The 20,406-nt window shown below is 45.2% G+C and overlaps 1 protein-coding gene across 2 annotated transcripts in view; it reads right to left on the reverse strand.

Annotated features, from left to right (window-relative positions):
* Nucleotides 1-8,030, reverse strand: part of JAZF1 (JAZF zinc finger 1) — a 187,986-nt gene extending 179,956 nt beyond the window's left edge. The window contains exon 1 of one of the 2 annotated variants that reach the window (XM_065665954.1): nucleotides 7,583-8,030. In XM_065665954.1, the coding sequence (XP_065522026.1) occupies nucleotides 7,583-7,697 (115 nt within the window). In that variant the 5' untranslated portion in view covers nucleotides 7,698-8,030. Of the gene's footprint in view, nucleotides 1-7,088; nucleotides 7,345-7,582 lie in introns of those variants that run through there. The other variant, XM_065665953.1, reaches the window with a different exon arrangement.
* Nucleotides 8,031-20,406: the final 12,376 nt, after the last annotated feature.

The following is a 20,406-nucleotide window of genomic DNA, read 5'->3' on the forward strand; positions in this document are numbered from 1 at the left end:
TGTTCAGCTTTTCACAAAAGGCTCCTAAAACTGAGAAGGGCTCTATCAGCATGCAGTGAAATCTTTCCCAAAAATCGGAAGAAATGTTTCATAATTTACCCACAAATTTTTTTGGCCATAAAGAACTGACCAGCTTGGATTCAAAATCCCACTCAATTTTTTCCCTTAAACTGATAAATTCTTCTTTGTCTACTCCATCCTTTGTAACATAGGCCCTGTCCAACCTGGCCTTGAACATTGCCAGGGATGGAGCATTCACAACCTCCCTGGCCAGCCTGTTCCAGAGCATCACCACCTGCACAGTAAAGAGCTTCTTCCTTCTACCTAACCTAAATCTTCCCTGTTTAAGTTTGAACCCATCACCCCTTGTCCTATCACTACAGTCCCTGATGAGCAGTCCTTCTCTGGCATCCTTGTAGGCCCCCTTCAGATACTGGAAGGCTGCTATGAGGTCTCCACGCAGCCTTCTCTTCTCCAGGCTGAACAGCCCCAACTTTGTCAGCCTGGTTTCATATGGGAGGTGCCCCAGCCCCCTTATCATCCTCCTGGCCCTCCTCTGGACTTGCTCCTATATAACTAACACCTGTCAATTTGTTCTTTAATGAATTACAGTGCCTTAAATGAAACTGTACAATAGTAATGCACTCCACCCTGGGCACTCATCAGAGACACAAACAGCACCGTGGTGTCATCAGCATCTCTAGTGAAGAAATCCATTCCCCTTGTTTATTGTGGCACAAAGGTAAGAAAAAGCCTCCTAAGAATTCATGCTAAAACCCACAAATTTAAACAGCAAAGCAAAATCATTAAACTGTAAACTGCAATATTTATTCTATTCTAGGGATCAGAATATTGCTGCAGCTACTTCTAACTAAAGAAAAGTGTAATAAACCGTATGTACTCCCTCAAAGCATTTCCAAAAGTCTCAAGATGGAATTACACTGTAACAAGAATTGGTGGTTTAATTTTAATTGTGAAATTATTCATTGAGACAGTCCCTTAAAACCAAGGGTTCTCTTTTGTTAAACAACAGCCGATTTATCAAATTGATTCTCTAATCGCTGCCATTACAAATTAACACAAAAATCTTTGCCTCTGCCTTTCTCAAAGTATATATAGCTGCTGTTTACTTAAATGCTTATCATCTGAATTTTTAATTACTGGTGCTTACTAAAGACAAATAAAATGAATTCTCAGTGAAACAAAGCTAAGTCATGAATTCTAAATAAAGACAGAAAAAAAAAAAAAAAGCACATTCAGGGGCAACAGAGAGTACACTGGAAGCAGCAGGCCTCCAGTGCTTATTTATTTTGCATTAAAGTATTCTGCAGCTTGGCACAAAGTATTTCTGATTAACTGTTTATATTTGCAGTATATTTTCTAAGAGCAAGGAATGGAAGATAGGATTGTCTCCAGATTGAACAAATACATTTCTTCATCTTCTAGCATCACCTCTTCCTCAAATTATTTCATTATTACACAATTCCTGGTCTTCTCACATTCCCAAATAAATGGCGAAGTTAAAAAAAGATCATTTGACCGGCAGCCACCTGATCCCATAAGGGCTGCAGGTTAGCTACGAAAACATCCTCTCATGCACTGGAAAGTAGATATGATAATCACTGTAAATTCCTCTCTTCCCCAAAAGGTAAGCATGCCCTACACAACTGAAGCATAATGCTATTGCGACAAGTTACCTGACGTATCTTCAGTTTTCATTTTCTGACTCATATTTGTGTAGGTCTGTTGGTGCACGGAGGAGCAATCCCTGCTAATGGTAGGGACACAGCCCTGCAACGGGCCTCACCCAAAGCCACTCAAGCTGGCAGAGGAAAAAGGAAAGATCTCTACTGGCTTTATGTGAGGCCTTCAGTCTTAAAAGGGAAAAACCAGTTTGCAGCATGTTCACAGATGTTTGTTTTCAGCTCTTTCTTCCTAGAAAATATACCACTTAAGCTTTACATCCTTACAGCACTTTATGCCTTAGCCTTGATGTGCTTGGTAACCTCATAAGAACAAATTTCTCATCACAGAATAACCAAAATCGTGTTGTAGGTAAAATTTAATGTCAACTCTATTTACCTTCATATGATTAATATAATCTAAATTATTTTTTCTAATATGCACTTATATTTTATCACAATTTAAATTCAAACCCAAAGAGGAAAGGAAACCAGACTTCGAACTGGAAAATAATCCAAAAACCTGCTCTGCTCAAGTTGGGAAAAAACTGTGGATTAGCACTGTTAGTCAAAAGAGACTACGTTATAGAAAAGCCCTCATGAAATAGAAAAGCCTTCCTCATCACACCAGCCTGCATAGTCAATAACCAATATCCTTGAACATAACATCCTTCCACGTCACTGTGAAATGCATTTTCAATAAACAACAAAAATCACAGCTGTAGAAGTACTGGGCAGAGGATGATCTTCAGATAAATGTAGCCATAAATGTAGAAAGTTGCTTTCCATGAATGATAATTAGTGCTCCTGCTGAGGTAAATACACGTCATTGTTCATTTATTTTGCAAGACCACATGTTCATGCACATTACTGGCAACTAAGCACAGTCTGTCTGCACCTGTTCCAAACACCATCCCATATATCTATTTGCCACATCACTCGCTCTCAGTGTAAACAGCCTTGAGTTAAGATCTATCACCTCTTCAAAACCACCAGTCTCAGCTCCAAATGTTAAATTACACTTTCAGCAAACGCTAAATGACAGTAACCACTTAAATGATGTTCGCACTCTTCTGAAGAGCTTGGCTTTAAGCGAACAAACTCTTTCATATAGACTTTAGTTTTCTGGGCCTTCCATAAATGCTGGTGTGTAGTCCCTCATCCTCATCTTTAGCAACACAGAAGGCTTGCAACTGTTTATGCTCATTTTACACAACACACTGCAGGCTCCAATGCCTTCTGTGTTTGTGGGACCCATCCTAATATTTGGGAATTGGTCAACTTTGATGGGAAATACGTAACTCCCAGTTCTGACAGTAATACTACATAAATACCTTGCTAGAAACTATCCAACACCAGGACTTCTTACAAAGTTATGTTGAGGCGTTCAACAGTAAACCATCTTAGTTTGTGTAATTACTATATAAGCAGATGGCATTTTTTTTCCCTCCACATTCTTATAGCAGTTTCAGTGCAACAAAATTAACAAACTCTACTTCCACTAAGGTAAGAGTGTCTCCAGATGTACCTTCTGTATCTCCTCCTGTCCACTCTTCTGTCACTTTGAGTTCACCCACTGTTATTTTTCAGACACCCATTTCCCCAGTGCTTGATGAGCCTCACAAGAGGCTCAAATCAGCCATAGAGCTACACAGGTGCATACATCCTGTCAGTACTCATCATGCACCAAGTGTTGTCAAAATCTTCTGAGTTTAAATACTGGCCCTTCAGCATCGGAGTAAACTTAGTATCAGCAACTAGCTTCACGGAATTGCTTGAACCCCACTCTAAAGGATGCAGTTCAACTAGGGGTAGATTGAAGAAGAATCAAATAATTGTGGAGGAAACTCCCCTAAGCCCCCAGAAACCAAAGTGTGTGACCGTCTGGACTTCCAACAAACAGCTGAAAATGCCCCAGAAGACTACTTACACCAAGTTAAGAGTTAATGCAATTTCAGAAGCACTGTAGAACCAGAGGTGCCATTTCTAACATCACAGCTGATGACACAACCAGGACTGCAGATAGGCAATCAAATCTGCCATGTTGCCACAGCTGAATACTCAGCAGTTCAGGCTTGGTGTCATGTGTGTGTGTGTCCCCTTACTTTTTCCTCTTCTCTTGGCAGTACTCTCAGGAACTGACTGGATTAAGTCCATTCCATTCTACAGTGTGAATCCAGCAAAGAGCAGTAAATTAGGCCTTTTGCTCCCAGACTAGAGACATCAGCCAACTAAACTATCTGCAAGGGACTGGAGCAGCCAAAAAAACCAAGAGGCAGGGAGACAGCCTAGCAGGGCAGGCTAAAAGCCCCACTTCTTGGCACAATTACAGAGAGGGTGACAGCACTTCAGGTTGCTTGGACAACACGCTGCTAGAAAAACCTCAGAGAAACATTTACTAACCAGCAGCTCAAAAATCAATGGCTATTTTCAGCTGTGAGCTACACAAAACATGAATACACAGTTTGATAGTACTGCTACAGACTTCTTAGAAGAGTTCCTCCTGCGGAATGACATCTCACTGCAGAGGATACCAGTAGGGCCTTAAGAAAGACCCCAGAGCAGTATTCCTCAACTAGCCTAATTCTTCACAAGTCTTCAGTACAGAAATGCTAAACCCAGAAAGCAGCTGAAATGCTGATGGGCACATAGCACCACCTCAGAGTTGCGTATTTCATCCAATGGCCATAACTCTCCCAAGTTATCTGCACTGGTACTTAAATAACTGGCAATTTATCAGGCAGCCACTAACATTAGAGGAAAAAAATCCAACACTGTACTCTGAATTATTTCATAACCATATGATTATTCATCAGCGTTATTAGGAAAGCACCTACAGAATCCCTCAGAAACCAAACACACTGTGTCCCCAGAATACCCCAACAGTGTTTACTTACACTAAGTTAAGCTTTATGTGCTAGGCTGACCAAAAAAGATCCCTTAATAAGTATTTGTTCCTACATTTTTCAGAGACACAGTATAGCTCTGAAGAACGACCAAATTCTTGCCAGCACTCCACTGACGATATGAGCCAGTACTAACCCATCCAAACGTGGCAGGGCAGCAGCACTGCAGCAGCCAGAGCACGAAGAGCCCATGCCATACACACCTTCCCTCACAAAGCTGTTTGCAGCACCAAGTTTGTGATCAGTGCTGTAACACCACCTTGCCCAGCAATCAACTGCTTCAGTTTAAACTGTTTAAACTAATAATGGAATGTAACTCAATCAAGTTGTTTTCCTGCAGCACACACAGATTGGCCAAAGCAATATATTTTTATATGACATGTTACTCTTAGCCAAAAAATACAGTCAATTTTTAAAGCAAAAAACTTCAGGGCACATCTGTAGACCTGTATGACAGCAAAAAATTGAATACTGTTTGCATCAGACTTACTGAGAAAGTAATTCTAATGTAAGCTCCTATTCAGACATTTACTCCATTATTTCCTAGCTGTCTTTGGAAAGGTTAATCACTTTCTGGCCAAGCGCTTACATGCTCAGTTTTCATAGATTCTCATTCTTCAGGGCCTGTAGGGAGACCCTCACACAAACACTCACACAAAACCATGCAGCTGAGCATCCATGCGAGAACTGGCATCCATACTCAGTGGCACCACTCCCTGATTTTTCCAGTGTTTGATACAAGCAAATAACACAACATCACCACTTCATGTATTTGCAAGCTGGTCAAGTTTAACCTGCCATCACACTGAGGTGAAATACTGAAGACGAAGCATGAGCAACCTTATGTCACTCTCCACCAGTCTGCGCTCAATCAGCTGCATGTGTGGCACCACACATGCCAAGTTCCAGTTGTGTGCCATGCAAGTCTTGGCAAACACCATTCTCAATTAAATGTATGTGTGTGTTTAAGCTGTAATACTTAAACTTTGAGACAGGGAAAAAAAGTAATGAATACTGGCCACAGAATATGCATTTTTAAAGACATTAAAGCATGAAGTTTTCCTCTCCTCAGAGGAGTCTCAGGACCGCTGATCACGGATCAAACAGCAACGCTCAGGCCACGTGGGCTTGCCTGTATCTTTTCTGACACCCTGTGGGCCATGGCATCTAAGGGCTGATAATCCACTTGAGGGACACAGAAGATGACTTGTGAACTTTCGTTTTGGAGAACTATTTCCCCATGGCTTTTCTGGTGGAATGGGGTGGATAACCGGTATCGCAAAAGCCAGGAGCCCAAGATTCAGAAAAACCCCAGCAATATCAGAACAGTACGCTTGCACCCACGTCGAGTCATAAATTACAGAGTCTTGCGGTACGTGGTTTTGTTACCTCATACCAGGCACCGGGATAATTATGAGAACCACACCTTTCATCTCACTGACCTGCAACACTACATTAATGTAAGGTTACACTTGCAATTTGAGCTTTAGAGATTTTCTTCAGGTATTCAGGCCTGCCTATTAAAACTTAATAAACGCAAATGCACGCTAGCTTCATTGTTTTGTAGCAGCGTGTTGTTTCCTCGTACTTCCAGCGAAACACAGGAGTCTCCATGCTCTGGGTACTTAAAACTTCTGTATTTTCCACCCGATTTTAAAACTCGGACTGCTTCAAAGAATTCGCTCATTTTTTGACAGCTTAAGCACTGTACTTTATTAGCAACGAGAGACAGGCGAGAAGTCTGAGAGGGTAAGTGGCCTGGGAGCCAGGACAGCACACCTGCGATGCCGAAGAGCGAAGCCGCGGGACGGCCGCGGCCCAGCGGCGGTGCCATGCCCGGCTGGGGACACGATGCCTCGCTAGCAGCCGGGCTGTGCGGCGCGGTGCCGGCTGGCAGACCCTGCCCGCCTCAGCGCCTCAGGCCCGGCCGCGCGCGGTCCCGCCGGAGGGGGATAGCAGGCAAACTGGCGCCCGCGGCCGGCCGGGCGCCGCGCACCGTCCCCTCCTCCCCTGGGCGCCGCCCGCGCTGCCGAGGGGCGGCCCCGGCGGCCCCTGCGCACGCTCCCGCCCGCCGCCCATGAGGCGCTCTCGCCGGGAAGGCACTGACGAGTCATCGCCCCGCAGGCCCGGCGGCGGTCCCGCCCCCGCGCCCCTGCCGGGACGGGCGGCCGAGGGGAGCGGGGGGCGCCGGGCCGAGCCCACAGGTGGCGATGCGGGCAGCGCTCCCCGCGCTGCAGTCCGCGGCCTGGGCTGCGCTGCGCCGATAACGGCAGCGGGTCCCAGCGCGGCCGCTTTCGCCTCCCGCCCGGCCGTCCCCGGGCACTGCACCGGCGGCACGGGCCGCCCGCCCCGCCTGGCCTCCCGCCCGCCGCCGAACCCTCTCTCCACGCCCACCGCGCCGCCGGCCCCGGCCTCCCTCACGCCGTCCCTCCGCCGAGAAGCGCCACCCGCGCTGCGGCGGCCGGTGCGGCCGGAGCGCGACCCGTCCTCCCCACCACACCTAGCAACAGCGCTGACAGGACGCAGCGGCGGCGGCGGGAGGAGGAGGAAGCGGAATGGCTGCCGCGGCGGCGGCTCCCTCCCTCCCCGGAGCCCTGACAGCCAGAGCCGGGGCGGAAGCAGCAGGCGGCGTGCTGTGCCCGTCCTCCTCCCTCCTCCACCGCCTCCTCCGGGCTGCTGCACTCCCTCCTGCCAATGCAAACTAACTCCCCCTCGCCAGGGCCGGCGAGCTGCACGCCTCCCCCGCACCCACCCATGCCGCCGCGCCGCACGCCGCCTCCCCGAGGAGCCCTCCACGTCGCCCGCAGGACCGCTCCTGCCCCTCCTCGCCCGCCGACCTCCCTCCCCTGGCGGCCGCCGCCGCGCCCCGGCTCCCGCTGCACCTTGTGCACCCCCACCCCGCGCCGCCGCCGCCGCAACACGCGGCCCCCACGCCCCCCGCCGTCCTGCCCTGCCGCGGCCCCGGCCCCTGCCCCAGCCTCGCCGGGCACTTACCGATGTGGTTGTCCTCAATGTGCTCGATGAGCTCTGCCAGGGTTGGGAAGTGGAGCCCGCAGCCCCCGAACCTGCAGGCGTTGGAGAAGAAGGAGGCGGCGGCGATGCCTGTCATGGTGTTACATCGAGATCCCCCTGCGGTGCCTGCTCTGCCAGTGCCGACGGCGGCAGGGCGGGGAAAGGCGGGGGCAAGGGGGGAACGGGACGGAGCGAAAAAGATGGGGAGCGAGAAAGAGGGTGGGGGTGGGGAGGAGGAGGAGGTGGTAGTGGTGGCGGCGGCGGCAGCAGCAGCGTCGGGAGCGGCGGAGGGGAGGGACGGGCTGGGTGGGGGGAGATGAGGCAGCCGCAGCTGGGAGGAGGGACCAGCGCCGCTCTGTAACAGCTGTGCTGCCCCGGCGGCGGCCGCCGGCAGCGGGAGGAGCAGGGCACCCGGGCCGCGCTCTGCGCCCGCCGCCGCCGCCGGGGGACACCCGCGCCGCCTCGCCGCGGGGGTGGCGGAAGCTGCCGTCCCGCACCGAGCGGGGTGCGTGAGGGGACGGCAGAAGCGTAGGGCGCGCCCCGCCGATAACTTTCCCCCTCAGCCTCTCGCAGGCAGCGGTGGGGGACGGGGGCTGCCGTAGCGATCGGGGGAAGCTGCTCCTAGGAGAGATGTTGGGGCCGGGGAGGTGGTACCCGGACCGGGAGCTCTCCCGGGCGCCGGGAGTTGGCTTCTAAAGCGGCCGTCATCCCCACTGTACCCCGAGGGAAGCAACCAGCTCCTCACCGAGGGCACTAAACCGAGGGGCGGTCGCTCTTTTCTTGAGGGGAGCCGAGGCCGCAGACCTCGCCTTCACCTGCCCGGCGGCGCGCCCGAGGCCCGGGGCACCCGCGCCAGGCCTCAAGGGCTCCCCGCCCCAGGTGGGCTCCGGCCCGCCCAGGCAGCTGCCTACCGCCGTTGGGCCAGATCCTTCTCAGCCGGTGTTGACCCTGCTGAGGTGGGGCAGGGGTGTGAGGTTGTAACCCTGCAGAGACAATTAGCAGGAGGCTAACACAGCTCGCTCCCAAGCCCTACTTTGAGATTTTGTCTCCAGAAAGCTATTCAGCAGAGAGGCTGACTGATTAATTGGTTTTAATGAAGGTCTCCCTAGGCTCAAATTCGCAGACAGCTTTATTTAAAATTAAAAGAAAAAGAAAAACCGTAGAGGTTGCTTGTCAGTAAGGCTTTTCTCTCCCCTCCCCCCACTTGTGTTTTATAATCATCCTTCTTTTATTTCTGCACTTATAGGGTTCTACAGTATTATTAATGATTTTGAGCAAAAGTGTGGCTAAAAAAGCCTCAAAATCTATGTAAGGCTCAGACATAAGTTATTCTACTGATTGATAACAATCCCAGGCTGTTCTTATCTCTAAAATTAAGCACGTGTGTGAGAATAAGGAGAACCCTTGCCTATTTTGTTAACTGTATTGCAGGTGAGGATGTGCCCAGTGTTGCTGTGGGAGTTGAAGGGTAGCAAAGCCTAAAAATGCAGTAAAGTGGTTAGTGGATAGAATAGTTAGGGTTGGAAAGGACCTCAAGATCATCTAGTTCCAACCCCCCTGCCATGGGCAGGGACACCTCACACTAAACCATCCCACACAAGGCTCTGTCCAGCCTGGCCTTGAACACTGCCAGGGATGGAGCACTCACAACCTCCCTGGGCAGCCCATTCCAGTGTCTCACCACCCTTAAAGAACTTCCTTATATCCAATCTAAACTTCCCCTGTTTCAATTTTAATCCATCACCCCCTTGTCCTATCACTACAGTCCCTAGTGAAAAGTCCCTCTCCAGCATCCCTATAGGCCCCCTTCAGATACTGGAAGGCTGCTATGAGGTCTCCAAGCAGCCTTCTCTTCTCCAGGCTGAACAGCCCCAACTTTCTCAGCCTATCTTCATACGGGAGGTGCTCCAGTCCCCTGATCATCCTCGTGGCTCTCCTCTGGACTTGTTCCAACAGTTCTATGTCCTTTTTATGTTGAGGACACCAGAACCGCACACAATACTCCAAGTGAGGTCTCACAAGAGCAGAGTAGAGGGGCAGGATCACCTCCTTTGACCTGCTGGTCACGCTCCTTTTGATGCAGCCCAGGATACGGTTGGCTTTCTGGGCTGTGAGCGCACACTGAAGCCGGCTCATGTTCATTTTCTCATCGACCAGCACCCCCAAGTCCTTCTCCGCAGGGCTGCTCTGAATCTCTTCCCTGCCCAACCTGTAGCTGTGCCTGGGATTGCTCCGACCCAGGTGTAGGACCTTGCACTTGGCATGGTTGAACTTCATAAGGGTGGCATCAGCCCACCTCGCAAGCGTGTCAAGGTCCCTCTGGATGGCATCCCTTCCCTCCAGCCTATCAACCGGACCACACAGCTTGGTGTCATTGGCAAACTTGCTGAGGGCACACTCAATGCCACTGTCCAAGTCACTGACAAAGATGTTGAACAAGACCGGTCCCAACACCGATCCCGAGGGACACCACTCGTTACTGGTCTCCAGCTGGACATTGAGCCATTGGCCACAACTCTTTGCATGCAGTCATCCAGCCAGTTCTTTATCTACCAAGTGGTCCATCCAGCAAATAGATGTCTCTCCAATTTAGAGACAAGGATGTTGTGTGGGACTGTGTCGAGCGCTTTGCACAAGTCCAGGTAGATGACATCAACTGCTCTACCCCTGTCCATCAGTTCCGTAGCCCCATCATAGAAGGCCACCAGATTGGTCAGGCAGGATTTCCCCTTAGTGAAGCCACGCTGGCTGTCACCAAGCACCTTGTTGTTTTTCATGTGCCTTAGCATGCCTTCCAGGAGAATGTGCTCCAAGATTTTGCCAGGCACAGAGGTGAGACTGCCTGGTCTGTAATTCCCTGGGTCTTCCATTTTCGCCTTCGTGAAAATGGGGTTATATTTCCCTTTTTCCAGTCATCGGGAACTTCACCTGACTGCCATGATCTTTCAAATAGATAGGTGATTATTTACACATTTGCTTAAAGCATGAAGAATCTTGAAGCTAAGTTTCTGATGTCCTGTGTATCATTTAACCTGTCATTTGGGGTGAGAAAGCAAGCTTTATCTGGAAGGTTGTTTTAGTTGTTTTCATACACTTTCACTTTAATATTTTGCTGGTCATCAAGTCAACTATGTTGGAAAAGATCTTTAAGATCATCAAGTCCAACCATTACCCCAAGGCTGCAAGACCACCACTAAACCATGTTTCACCTTCATGATGATGTTTCACCTTCATCCAACTGTGTTTTTCTTGATGTATGGTGAATCCACTCCATTTACTTTATATCAAAGAAAACTCAGAAAGTACAAACCCTGCTTTCCAGAAAAATACTGTGTGAAGGAGCCTTCTCTTACCTCAACACACAGAGCTAGAGTTTTGCATAGCTATGAAATGCTGAAGCGCCGAACTGTAACAATCTTGTGGATTTTACACTTAAAAAACCCAATGGTAACATGGACACATTACGTGTTCACAGTACGTGTTCAGCATTGACTGCAGTCAACATGTAGCCTAGAGGGTTGAGGAGCTGCTGCTGTTAGGCGGTTCATGGAAATGTGTCATTCTTTTGAATGATACAGAGGGTTTTACTGTCAGACATATGTCATTTGATCCACCTTTTTCAAGCATAGGTACTTCACAGGTTGCTACTCTAATTTCTCCAGTGTCTTTCTGGTGTTATCTAAGGAACTTGCTCAACTACGAGTTGACTCAGTGGAGGAGTTGTTCCTGCTTAAGACCATGATCCTGGAAACTTATGCCATGCAAGCTGCTGTTGTGAAGAAAACCACAAAATCGGGTTTGTGCAAGTGCCTGTGTGATCAAGACATAAAGCAATAAATAGCGAGTGGGGCAGAGGAGCAAAATTGTAAGCTGAGCATCTTCCCTAATAAGTTGCGGGTTCGGAGACTCATTTGTTTAGTCAAACACATAGGCCTTTTTGAACTTGTAGTGGTTTTGGTAAGCGTGAACCCTCAGCACCATTAGCAATATCAGAAATGTAGATTTTACATTGCATGTGAGGAGGCACTCAGTGTTGATCACCAGCATGATTCAAAAAGGAAACTTCTAAGGCAGAAAATCAAGATTAATCAGATTGAGGATTAAATATAAGAATTTCATATGGCTGATCCATCACAGTCAACAGATACATGATTTAGCCGATTTGTTATGAAACAAAACTGTAATGGAGATTGGGTTGATATCAGTAACTTTTAATAGCTATTAACAAAGAACACTGGTCACCTACAAAGAAATCAAAGTGGTGTTGTAGCTGTCAACTAATAAACATTCATGGTTAACCACCTGCTATTAATAGACAATGTAATGATTGCTTTCTGATGTGTGATCTTGAGCAGTTAGCTGCAAGTCTCTTTTCACTGATTGTTTGCTAAATTCTCTGGATTTTTGAGACCTGATCTTGGAAAGCACTTAACTCTAGCAGCAGTCAAGAAGAGCTAGAAAGTCAGGGTAAGGATTCATAGAATCATAGAATAGTTAGGGTTGGAAAGGACCTCAAGATCATCTAGTTCCAACCCCCCTGCCATAGGCAGGGACACCTCACACTAAACCATCCCACCCAAGGCTTCATCCAACCTGGCCTTGAGCACTGCCAGGGATGGGGCACTCACAACCCCCCTGGGCAACCCATTCCAGTGCCTCACCACCCTAACAGGGAAGAATTTCCTCCTTATATCCAATCTAAACTTCCCCTGTTTAAGTTTTAACCCATTACACCTTGTCCTATCACTACAGTCCCTAGTGAAAAGTCCCTCTCCAGCATCCCTGTAGGCCCCCTTCAGATACTGGAAGGCTGCTATGAGGTCTCCATGCAGCCTTCTCTTCTCCAGGCTGAACAGCCCCAACTTCCTCAGCCTATCTTCATACGGGAGGTGCTCCAGTCCCCTGATCATCCTCGTGGCCCTCCTCTGGACTTGTTCCAGCAGTCCCATGTCCTTTTTATGTTGAGGACACCAGAAATGCACACAATACTCCAGGTGAGGTCTCACAAGAGCAGAGTAGAGGGGCAGGATCACCTCCTTTGACCTGCTGGTCACGCTCCTTTTGATGCAGCCCAGGATACGGTTGGCTTTCTGGGCTGCGAGCGCACACTGAAGCCGGCTCATGTTCATTTTCTCATCGACCAGCACCCCCAAGTCCTTCTCTGCAGGGCTGCTCTGAATCTCTTCCCTGCCCAACCTGTAGCTGTGCCTGGGATTGCTCCGACCCAGGTGTAGGACCTTGCACTTGTCGTGGTTGAACTTCATAAGGGTGGCATCAGCCCACCTCGCAAGCGTGTCAAGGTCCCTCTGGATGGCATCCCTTCCCTCCAGCCTATCAACCGGACCACACAGCTTGGTGTCATTGGCAAACTTGCTGAGGGCACACTCAATGCCACTGTCCAAGTCACTGACAAAGATGTTGAACAAGACCGGTCCCAACACTGATCCCTGAGGGACACCACTTGTTACTGGTCTCCAGCTGGACATCGAGCCATTGACCACAACTCTTTGCATGCAGTCATCCAGCCAGTTCTTTATCCACCAAGTGGTCCATCCATCCAATTGATGTCTCTCCAATTTAGAGACAAGGATGTTGTGTGGGACAGTGTCAAACGCTTTGCACAAATCCAGGTAGATGACATCAACTGCTTTACCCTTGTCCATCAATTCTGTAGCCCCATCATAGAAGGCCACCAAATTGGTCAGGCAGGATTTCCCCTTAGTGAAGCCATGCTGGCTGTCAGGTCAGTATCTTGTGATGAAACTACTTGTCCTACTCTGTAGGGCCCAGTTTTGTCAATATTCAGCTTTGATGGCTTCACTGGAAGTTAAAATTCTTAAACCACTTAATATTATTTTCTCCATGATTTAAGCACTTGGAACAGTGTCCCTGTTTTGTTTTGTTTTGTTTGGGTTTTTACTTCCTTAGAATCAGGAGAGTTTTCTTCCCAGCACAGTCAAGGGCTTTCTGCCCCTGGTTTTGGTGTCAGGGCAAGGGACCAGGCCCATGACAAACAGGAATGGAGAAACCTAGTGAAGAATGACCCAAATTTAACTCTTCTCATCCCTGATTCACCACTGTCGTGTTACCATCTGTGTATTACAGACAAAATACATTACGTCTTGGTAGTAAGTGATGTTTGTAGAAAGATCACGTACTCTACGTGCTTGTTCTTTTTTCAAGTACTTGGGAAACAGAGTAATTTTATCAAACTTAGCAGTCGTTTACTCAATCCAATGTATTTTAAAGCTCTTTCTTATGAATGATCATTTTCATATTCAAGCTTTACTAGACTAGAGAACTAGGGTATCCATGTGACAAACTGGCAAACCAAGCGATAGTACTCAAAAGTTGCCCCTGCCATTCTGTGGGAGAAATAAGTGGAAATTAGACACATTGATTTGTCTAGCCAGGGCTAATTGCTGAGTAAATGTATTTCAGAGGTGGTAATAGCTATCTTAAAGGATACTTTAAATAAGTGGAGCTGAGAAAAAGGTCAAATGGCTGGTAGGTGCTGTTTTATTTGATTTTTGAAGAAGTTGTTTTGAAGGCCCCTAAGACCTTTACTTCAACAATCATTTCAGCTTAGGCAGACTCTTAAGCACAAATGAGAGCAGGATTGCGTGTGAGAAGGATGTGCTACTATTCAGACCTCTGTACAAGGCTGAGGGCTGATCAACTGAGTAGATTTCTCAGTCATCTGATTATATGCTTATAAATGCGTATGTTAGGGCTGTGTCTTTTCTTCACTAACTTCGTATCTTTGTGCTTAAATTTAAGTCCATTTTGATAAAGTAAGAAGCATGTTTAGAGTGATTTTAATTCACTTACTCCTTAAACTGATGGTTTATAGTCTTGGATCCATTGTCTCCTTGGATGGTCTGGCTCTTAGACCTTTTTCGATGATTTTTTGACTGATGGTCTTTCTAATAACCAATTTTTACTAATAAATTAGTAGTTATATTGTGGTAATTAACGGCCCTAACTGCTGGGCCTTACCTGAAGGTAGTTTGCTACTGGCCACTCATACTGTTCTGGATTCACAAAACTTGATTATTCTGCCCTAATGCTCTCTGAAGGGCTACAAGATCTGAATCTGAAAAACTTTGTAGTTGCTGCCCTTGGTGCTTTGAGGGTGATAAGGCTTTTATTGAAGACACCACCCTTCTGTCAAATAGTAAGGAAAAGCTAATACTTGCTCTTCTTTAAGCATAGTTTTAAGTGCTTGTTTTCAGCTTTATTTATAATGGGGAGCATTACTGAGATGGTTCTTATGACTCTTGTGCAAGGACAATATGAATCTGAAACTTTAAAATTACAGTCTTACTACAGTTCTGATTTTTACATTTTTGAGTTATACTTGAAAATACTTACGTTGGTTCTAAAGAAAAAATAAACCTAGGATAATTGATTATTATAAAGAAATGATAGGCAACACCTTCCTCTAAAAAAATTTAGTGATTCATTTCTGAATAACAATTTTAATCATTGTATTTCAGCTTGCATCTGCATACTGGCCATGTAAGACATGTCGCACGATTTGGGAAGATTTCATAGCAGAGACATATCACTGCTGCAAAATAATTATACAAGTGAAATGTATTTATGCAGTTTGTGTCACAAGAATCTTATTTTTAATTCATACTGCTGAATTAGTTTTCTCTTGGCAGTGCACTGTGTAGCTTCAGGGTGCAATGGGAAAACAAAATGTTAAGCTGGAAAAGCTGTGTATTCCCCACTAGTTCCAGATGCCCCAAAACAATAGATAGAAATCCTGCTTAGTTGAACTTTTTGAGAGACTTCCACATTTTCAGAAGGACAAAGCTTCAGATAAATAGGAGATCAAAGCTGCCTCTATATTTCCAGTTACCTGTAGCCTGGGAAAAAGGAATTATCCTGACTTCTTTTCCCGGATGTTGTCTGGGAAGCTAGGGACCAGGTTAGGAAGGCTAAGGCCCAGTTAGAATTAAACTTGGCTAGGGATGTTAAGAATAACAGGAAGGGATTCTATAGGTACGTGGCAAATAAAAGACAGACTAGGGACAACATAAGCCCCCTCCGGAAGTTCTCAGGAGAACTGGCTGCCCTGGATTTGGAGAAGGCTGAGGTTCTGAATGACTTCTTTGCCTCGGTCTTCACTGGCAAAGACTCGAACCACACCACCCAAGTCTTGGAAGGCAGATGCAGGGACTGTGAGAATGAAGACCTTAGGCCCACTGTAGGAGAGGCTCTGGTTTGAGACCATCTCAAAAATCTGAACATGCACAGGTCCAAGGGACCTGATGAAATCCATCTGCGGGTCCTGAAGGAGTTGTCAAATGAAGTTGCTAAGCCACTGGCCATCATATTTGAAAAATCATGGCAGTCAGGCGAAGTTCCCGATGACTGGAAAAAGGGAAATATAACCCCATTTTCAAGAAGGGGAAAATGGAAGACCCAGGGAATTACAGACCAGGCAGTCGCACCTCTGTGCCTGGCAAAATCTTGGAGCACATTCTCCTGGAAGGCATGCTGAGGCACATGAAAAACAACAAGGTGCTTGGTGACAGCCAGCATGGCTTCACTAGGGGGAAATCCTGCCTGACCAATTTGGTGGCCTTCTATGATGGAGCTACGGAACTGATGGACAGGGGTAGAGCAGCTGACATCATCTACCTGGACCTGTGCAAAGCGTTTGACACTGTCCCCACACGACATCCTTGTCTCTAAATTGGAGAGATATCAATTTGATGGATGGACCACTCGGTGGATAAAGAACTGGCTGGATTAAATCATTAATAATAAATTAATTAATCAATAATAAATTAATAAAATCATTAATAATACCATGGCAGTGTTCAAGGCCAGGCTGGACAGAGCCTTGGGTGGGATGGTTTAGTGTGAGGTGTCCATGCCCATGGCAGGGGGGTTGGAACTAGATGATCTTAAGGTCCTTTCCAACCCTAACTATTCTGTGATTCTATGATTCTTTTGACTACTTCAAGAAATTGGGAGCCAACATGATGTTCTAGGACAAACCACTGTACAAATGTTAGTCTGCCTTGAATTTATAAAATGCAAGCTATTTCAGTGGTCCTTTGTAAGAATCTACAATTACATAGTAAGTAACCTACTCTATTCTTACTATGGGTTATAGTGGAATACTTTACTAAAACCTTTTATGTTATTTCACTCAGATAAGTGAAGATAGTCCATATATATGTTTTAAAATAACTGGCTAGAAAAATAACAGAGTTTTGTAAGTTTATCTCAGTGAAAGGTAAACTTACTCTTTAATGGAAGTTAAAGTATAGAGTGAAGCTTTCAATTTAATAGCTTTTACAGCATCTCAAAAATGCAGAAGCCTATAATTCTGATTTTTTTGCCTTTTCCACTTTCAGTTCCTAACTTGTCACCAGATTTCATAGCATCTATTGACATAATAATTCATTAAGTCAATTAAAAAGGCACATTCATTCAAAAATGTATTGAGATAGTATCATTTTCATACACACACAAAAGAATCCTAAATTAGGACGAGCACGTCCTAGTGTTCTTTGTTTGGAGTAGCAGTGGCATCACAAATTATGTCAAACTCTCCTATCCTCTGACCCTGAAGATCATTTAGGATGCTATAGATAGAGGGTGATTTAAAGCAATGCTAAGGCAGCTCTAACTTACATCAGTGATCTGGTGTGTAAAGACATGGGACACAAGTCCTACGTTGTTTGATGCCATCTTATGTTTTCCTTCCTATTCACTTATTTCTCTGCCCCAAATCAAAATTCACCTAGGATAATCCAGGTCCTTCCTTTCTGCATTTCCCAGTCGCAGGGAGCTGTGTATTTTAGAGTCTGCAAATTCAGAACAGACCGTCTTCTGTTTAGCCTGAGAATTTCCCATTTAAAAATTCTTCACTGAGCCAAGAATACCGGTGACAGGGAGAATTCTGCACTGAGGCATAGGTGCCAGCAAAAATCTGCTTGCTAAATCATACATAGGGTTGGAGAATCCCCAGTGTTCAGGCAGGCAATTCCACAGGGAATTCTTCCCATTCTTAAAATACATGCCTTTCTCACATTATCAAGTTAGGTTAGCAAGAAGGTGGCTTTGACATAAATGTTACTTACAGCACTAGGAATGGTTTGCTGTTTCTAAGGAAAGGAAATCATGTAACAGGAATCATTGACTGTGCAGCTTGACATCATTGGAAAGGAGACTCACAGTTCAGAATGAGAAGCATTTACAAACGAAAGAAACATCCACCTTAGTAAACCCCTTAAATGATCTTCTGTGGAGAACAAACTGTCAGAAGCTCAGCTGCAAACATATTGCAAATCACCACTGAGAGTGGTTTGTCAAATAAACATGTGTTTCTTCTGACAGTTTAAATCAGTGATACAAATAACATGCCTCTTACCATCTCATGAATCATGAGGACTGAATATGGCTGCTGCAGTTCTGAACAAAAGAACAAAAGAACATCAACTAGTGACAATTTATGTAGTTCTCCAGTAGCAGGACCTATGAAGATACTGTGCCTTCCACTGAGCAGATAGCTACTCATGGTTTATTTGGAATCACCTGTTCAAATCCACCTGTTCCAATTCACTTCAATTGGAAGTAAATATTGAAGAGGAATAAAGGAAGCAAAATATCTGGAATACTGAAATGGGATATTAAAATGGTGCCATGCAAAAAATCCAAAATGGTAAAACTCACAGGTGAATAGTACAGTAGTAAGAAAAAATAAAAAGGAATTGGGAAAAAATATGGTAACTGTTATCTGAAAGAAACATGGGAAAGGGCATATGATCAAGAATGAGGATCTAACACTTCCACAAAGACAGTATTTGCTGTTTGCTGCTGTAGGCAGGGAATGTAACTCTAACATAGAAAATAAGAATGCCTGCTGAAGAAAACTGCCAAGATGACCCCATAACTCCCTTGTTTCCTTTAGAGGGATGCATAGTTGTGAAGGCTTTAAGCATTCTTTTGATACCTTTCAATGTAGATTACATCATAAATCTTATGTTAAAAAAAAAAAAACCAACAAAAAGTTGGCATGTTTCCACATAATTTATCCTTATCCTCATCTGCATAACAATGTAAAATTACTTGAAATCCCCACTGGTTTTGCATGTATTCTGACTTCTGTATGCCCATTGACTTCAGTGTGATTTTTAGGTATGCAGCACTTTGCAGAAATTCATCTGTGAACAGCTGCAGAAGCTCCTGCTTTATATAAACAAAAAAACTGCTCATTGTAGTCTCAGAAAGTCATGGGTCTGCTTTATAAACAAACAAGCAAAAATGCTTATGCATAATGCAGTATTTAGAAACAAACTTGGACATTATTCACTCTTCAGAACATCTCAGTTATCTTGCATGAAACAAAAGAAGCTCACCTGCTTCTATGTTAGATGCCAGGACCTCCTAGTAAGGGAAGGTGTGAAATGAGAAAGGATAGATCTGTGGTATCATAGTAAGGTACATAAAGCCCTGGTAGAATGTTAAAGTATCTTATTTCTTATTTCCAGCTTTTATATCTGCATCCTGCAAATTCACCATATTTCAATCTAAACAAATTGCTGAATGTCCAACATATTTTTCAAACTACAGTACATGAAAGAGAAAACAATGTTCCATGGGCATAGAGATATGTAATCTTGCAGAAGAAACAAAGAAGGCATATTCTCAGCTCTACTCTTTTCCAGTTTGTTTCTTCCAAAACTCTTAGTGGCAATATATCTTTGTAGTAGTGTCTGTGTATATGTACAGATAAACAAACATCTTCAGTTATTTTTCCCACTTCTGTGTGTTTATATTGTAACTAGAACATGGCCAGCCCTTCAAAAGTATCACAGGATGTATTGAACCAAGGATCTTTATCCTGTACGTGGACCAAACAGAACAGATATTATTTGCAAGAGCTCATTCACTTGTTTTTGCTCTTGTTTGGAATTCAGGTTCAGATTACTTGTGCTTAATTAATTTCCTGTACCAATCTGTCTTCCAGCATACAATTTAACCCCCCAAAATTGTACCAGAAAAAAGACTTGGGGAGCTTTAATAAATGAAAAACTTGCTTAGCTTTTCTCCAAAAAAGGTTTGCCAATGCATACATGTGATGATTTTTTTCCCCTAAATCTATTTTTAATACTTCATTTTGTAGAGATTTGGGGTAAACGGATGTGTGAATCTATCGAATAGTAGAATTAGAGGCTTCATATGTGTTTAACGGATATGATTCATCATGATGACAGTAGAAATGTACTCAGGCATTTGCAGGTTCACACTTTGCCTTCAACTGGATTACGGTTTCCAGTTTAGCTGTAGCTTGAGAAATTGCATTTTTCACATTGTGTTGTCTTGAAAGTACACACAGATATTGCCTCTTAAATTTTACACCTGAAGTGATTCTTTGACGTACATATTAAAATAAAATTTAATTAAAAACTGTTAGTATGTAACTATTTTCTTTCAATCTTCTGTTTGGTTTAGTATTCAGATGTTGCTGGTTGGCCTTTTTTTGGCAATTGCTTTGTCCTTTGAGCACTGTCACAATAATTTTCATATGGATAAAAGAATAATTAAACCTTTGAACTTCATGTATTATGTATTATTATGTAGGTTAGAAGGACTCTTTCAGATGAAGTGAACTATCCTAGATCTGTAAAAGTTGCAGCTTTCATTTGGGGTAGGATTTCAGAGAAAAGAGTAGACAGTAGAAAAATCAGACTGTGTGATGTGGCACTCTGGCCATACCCTTACCTCCATACCTCAGGTTTTCCACAGCTGATTTAAGCTCTGATCATAGAAAGCAG

The sequence above is a fragment of the Lathamus discolor genome, chromosome 2 (genome assembly GCF_037157495.1).
Source record: "Lathamus discolor isolate bLatDis1 chromosome 2, bLatDis1.hap1, whole genome shotgun sequence".
In the NCBI taxonomy this organism is placed as follows: Eukaryota; Metazoa; Chordata; class Aves; order Psittaciformes; family Psittacidae; genus Lathamus; species Lathamus discolor.